The 5,057-nt window shown below is 37.0% G+C and overlaps 2 protein-coding genes across 2 annotated transcripts in view; one reads left to right on the forward strand and one right to left on the reverse strand.

The window, feature by feature from the left end:
* Positions 1-337: 337 nt before the first annotated feature.
* WICANDRAFT_36229 (M20 family metallopeptidase) lies at positions 338-1,987 on the reverse strand (the record flags this gene model as incomplete). Its single annotated transcript, XM_019182411.1, has 1 exon — positions 338-1,987. The coding sequence occupies one exon, from the start codon at positions 1,985-1,987 to the stop codon at positions 338-340; it is 1,650 nt and encodes a 549-aa protein (XP_019036137.1).
* A 327-nt stretch (positions 1,988-2,314) lies between these two features.
* Positions 2,315-5,057, forward strand: part of WICANDRAFT_85911 (uncharacterized protein) — a gene marked incomplete at both ends in the record, with an annotated part of 3,766 nt that continues 1,023 nt past the window's right edge. Inside the window, 2 exons of the mRNA XM_019185969.1 lie at positions 2,315-2,453; positions 2,481-4,879. Coding sequence (XP_019036138.1) covers positions 2,315-2,453; positions 2,481-4,879 — 2,538 coding nt within the window. The remainder of the gene's footprint in view (positions 2,454-2,480; positions 4,880-5,057) is intronic.

The following is a 5,057-nucleotide window of genomic DNA, read 5'->3' on the forward strand; positions in this document are numbered from 1 at the left end:
GTGAATCATCTATCGAAATTTTATACAAGGCTGGTGTTCAATTTTCAATCGCGTATGATGAAGCTACAAACCTCAGAAGAATATTTTGGGAGGTTGGGTCTGCCGCTAAATCCATTGAATCAACCAATTTTACATTTGTGGAAACAGTTAATTTAATAACAAGTGTCGAAGAGATATTTGGCATTGAACAAAACAAAAACCTGTTAATTTTTGAACATAATCCATTTGAATTTGGTGCCAATATTGCGTTGAGTGTCGAAGACGGTAGAGTGGAGCGTTGTTACCCAAATGTTGAGGAGATTTTACATGGCAATTTATTATTTTAATATACATCTATTCATTCATATGAATCAGCATTTCTAATAAATTGATGGTAAAATACAACACCTTCGATGTGAGCATCAAGTTGAACTCGTTCATCAATAGCATGTGCATTTAGTCTCTTTTCTTGTTGAATGGGAGTGAAACGGTAAATATTTTCTGACAATTTCCAATAGTGTTTAGTATCAGTGTTACCTGTCATACAGCTTGGGGCCACAATAACTTCTGGATCAACTTCTGGATTATGATCACTAAAGTTTGCGAAATCTTCAAACACATGCTTTATTGTTCCACCCAATATATCCCATGTTGGGTTACCAATGGTTGATGTCAAAGGAGCAGGATCCAAATCAGAATCACTGATGATTGTAAATTGGCCATTTACAGCATCTTTCAAAGTTTTTTCAAATGCCTGAACTCCTAACCCATATAAATCTGCCACTTGTAGTACGAGCGATGTGATACGATCTTTAACTTCTTTGATTGATGAATCATAGCCAACCCGGTGATTAATCTTCAATGTGACTTTTTCAGGTAAAGCATTGATTTTCAAGCCTCCATGTATGATATCCACCGCCTGTGTTGTTGATAATAAAGCTCTCGTTGTCCCATCTGTTGCTAAAATATCTAAGGCTCTCTTCTTTGATTTTGGATCTCCAATGTTGAGTAGATCAGATTTCAGTCTGTGGCCAATAGTTGCACCAAATTTAGCCTCACATTGAAGCTGGTAAAAAAAGGGATTTTTATCAGTTATATCCAAACTATAATCATATGATTCAATGAGTGTTACCAAATGACTAATAATACCAATTCCTGTATGTTTTGGAGGAACAGAGCTGTGTCCTCCTTGAGTAACCAAATCAATAACTATATCAACATAACCTTTCTCACCAGTTGATGGGAGAGCGAATCTTGTACCATAAAAGTCTTGTATACCCAAACCACCTTCATCTATTATACTAAAGAAAGACTTTTCACCAAAGTTCCTTAAAAGATATTGTCCTATCTTTTCCGCCCCTTCTTTACCACTTGACTCTTCATCAAATCCCAATGCAACAACGATACCTCTTTTTGGCTTAAATCCATGAGTAAACAACTGTTCCAAAGCCTCAAATATACCAATGACATTATTCTTACAATCACTAGATCCACGACCCCAAACAAATTTTCCATCAAAGTGTGCTTCAAATGGCGGATAAGTCCATCTTTTGATAGTTTCTGGTGGAACTGGGACAACATCTTGATGGCCTGTTAACATAATAGGCTTCAAAGAAGCGTCTGAACCTTTGATGTGATAAACCAACCCATGAAGGTTAACTTGTTCTAAACTTGCAAATTCATGAACAGCTGGAAATGACTGCTTCAAATATTTTTCAAATTCAAAGAAAACTTCCCATCTTTTGTCTTCACCAACAGCACCTAAATCATCAAAACTTGGTGTATATATTTTAATTGCATCTTGCCAAACACTTAACGAATAGTTCTTGTATGCTTCCGAATGGAAATCTGAAAGGCTTAATAACTGACTGTTCTCCTCTGGTACAAGCTTTAATAATTTTGGGCAATAATCCAATTTGACAATGTCGTTAAAACTCTCTGAGGGCTTGATGTTCACTAATGTTGTCCAAGAAGCTAAAACACCAATTGTGACCAAGGTTGATAGCATACCTATGGTAATATTTCTTTTCGAGTGTCTACCACTTTTCTCCTGATGATACATGTTGATGTCAATTTGAGGAAAAGTTTGTGAAAAAGGCAAAGATTGTAAAAGCTTTTTGTATGATTTATCACAGGATATTCCTTATCGAGTATCTTCCTAACGGAGAAGCTACCCTTTTGGGAAGCTGCTTAAAACAGAGGTACACCCGGATCGCGAACTGCTCCAAGAAAAAAAGATGTGTTGAACACATTCTCAAAACAACAGATTCATAAAGTGCTCTAGGTGTCCTGAAAGAGATTAATTGAATAATGACGGATAAGAATCGTGTACGAAATGCTTAAAGCAAGACTGGATATCTTTGGAACGACAATTGGGCTGGTGCTTTTGGTATCGTTGTCTCTGAACTTTTTTAGTGGGGGATACAACCAGTTCGAAACAGAGAAATTCCACAAGGCTATTCAACAGTGTGAAGGTAGGTTTACAAAACCATATATACTAGATCCAACCCAAAGAAACTTCAATCCACGAGTCAAAGTTCATGGTCTTAAAGCTGGTGCCCCAAAGCTAATCAAAAATGCTTTATTACTTGACGGTGATGGTACATTATCAAAGCAAAAGATGGATATTTATATCGAAAATGGCATTATATCAAATGTTCACGAGGCAGGGTCGATAGAAAGTGCTTACTTTCAACAAAGCTTCAATATTGCTGAAGTAATTGATGCACAAGGGCACATAGTTTCGCCTGGTTTAGTTGAGATGCATTCACATGCTGGAATTTGCTCTCAGCCAGAGTTAAAAGGTGTTAATGATATGTTTGAGTTGATGAGCCCAGTAACTCCATTCACTAGAGTTATTGATGCCTTCAATATTGGAGATCCAGCAATTCAGCTAATTGCCAAAGGCGGTGTGACCACCTCATTAGTTCTACCAAGTGCTAATTTAATCTCAGGAGAAGGATATGCATTTAAGATGTTTGTTCCACCATCATCATCTGTTGAGGATATGCTTGTTCAGTATCATCAAGCACATCTTCCTAATCAGGGTCAAAGGCAGCGTTGGATGAAAATGGCATGTGGTGAAAACCCCAAAAAACGGTATATTTCAAGACCAGAGGCTCCAAAGTCAAGAATGGGGTTGGGTTATTTATTCAGGGAATATATCCATAGATCAGAGCTATTAAGGGATGAGCAAGATGAATGGTGTGATAATGTGGCTCGAAGACATTTGCCTACAAAGCCATTCCCTTATAACGTTGAATTGGAAATTTTAGTGGGACTATTGAGAGGTCAAGTTCAAAGTAATGCACATTGCTATGAGACCTTTGATATTGAAACATTATTAAGGCACGCGAAAGAGTTTGGTTTTCAGGTCGATGCTTTGCATCATGCTTTAGATGCATATAAAATTCCTCAAATTTTAAAGAACCTTCCTTGGAACATTACTGTTGCAACATTCGCTTCGTTATGGGGATTCAAGAAGGAAGCATTTCAAGCTTCATTATTCAGTCCTGCTATTTTGGAGAAAAATGATATTAATGTTGTCCTAACTACTGATCATCCGGCATTACCAGGACATACATTGAACTTCCAAGCTCAGATTGCGCACAATTATGGTCTTTCCAAAGAGAAAGCATTTTCAAGTATAACTGGTCAAGCTGCAAGAGGCTTAGGGCTTGATGATAGAATTGGATTTCTGAGAAAAGGTTATGATGCTGATATTGTTATATGGAATAAGCACCCATTAGAACCAGGGTCAACTCCTTTAAGCGTATTCATTGATGGTGAAACTATAATGTCCTTGAATATAACAGAGGAATTTCATGAAAAGAAGCTAGGAAATAGGATAAAGTCTAATTTTACAAGAAATGGAGAGAGTTCTGACCAATTCATTATTACCGGTATTGAAAAATCTTTTATGAAAGGTATCGAAAAGACTGATAGTGATCCTTATGAGCTGTTAGTCGCTGATGGACATATAAAATGCCTTGCCAAATCATGCAAAAATTATACCTCTAGTCATTATGAGCTGATTTCAGTGGAAAATGGAGCATTGTTACCAGGTTTAACTGCTCTTACTGAGTCCCATGGATTAGTTGAAATGCAATCTGAGAAATCGACTGGCGACGGTGACTCTAGAAGTATCGAAGGCTTTGAGGTGTTGAAGGCAAAGGATGGTTTACATTTGCAAAGTGAGCATTTGAAAAGAGCTTACAATTCAGGAGTCTTGAAAATAATCACACCTCCATTTAGATCTGAAGGTAAGAAATTCATAACTGGTGTCAGTACAAGTTTTAATTCAAATGCTCAAGATCTGTCAGGTATACTGAAACAGGAAGTTGCATTACATATTACCTTGGGAGACATGGGTAAAGAAGACATGACACCAACTATTTCATCCCAAATTTCAACGTTGAGAGATCTATTATACAAAAATTTGTTTAGTCAAAACACTTTTGGTGAGGTGGCAAGAGGTGTACTGCCTTTAGCTGTTCATGTTAATAGTAAAGATGTGCTGCTTCATTTAATAAAGTTGAAAAAAGAGCTTAAATTGAACGTGATAGTTATTGGTGGACTAGAATCACATTTAATTGTTGATAAATTAAAAGCAGAAAATATTCCTGTTGTCTTGAAAGGATGGGCCTGTCAACGCAAGTTTTGGGACGAACGTCGCTGTTTAACTGGGGTCGGTGGTGAAGTTTCCTTGCTACAAAACTTAACAAGAGAAGGTATTACGGTTGGCTTAGGATATCCAGAAGATCTGGATGTTAGGTTAGCACTTGACTATTGTGCCTCTGCTGCATCTTTTGGTGGTCTTTCTGAAAGTGAAGCTGTTAACTTGTTGTCGTACAATGTTGACAAAATTTTCAATTTGAAGTCCGAGAATCAGAGTTTTATTGTTCTTGAAGGTTCGCCAACAAACTATGACTCTAATATTGCTGTAATAGTGGAAAATGGTGTCATAACTAGAATGTATCCTGAGCTTGAGCCTCTATAAATTATATGTGTGATAGTGAACATTGTAGTAATTACTGTATTGGGAAGCTTCCGCTTTTAGTAATTCTTCAAAACTAGAG

The sequence above is a fragment of the Wickerhamomyces anomalus genome, assembly GCF_001661255.1.
Source record: "Wickerhamomyces anomalus NRRL Y-366-8 unplaced genomic scaffold WICANscaffold_7, whole genome shotgun sequence".
NCBI lineage: Eukaryota > Fungi > Ascomycota > Saccharomycetes > Phaffomycetales > Wickerhamomycetaceae > Hansenula > Hansenula anomala.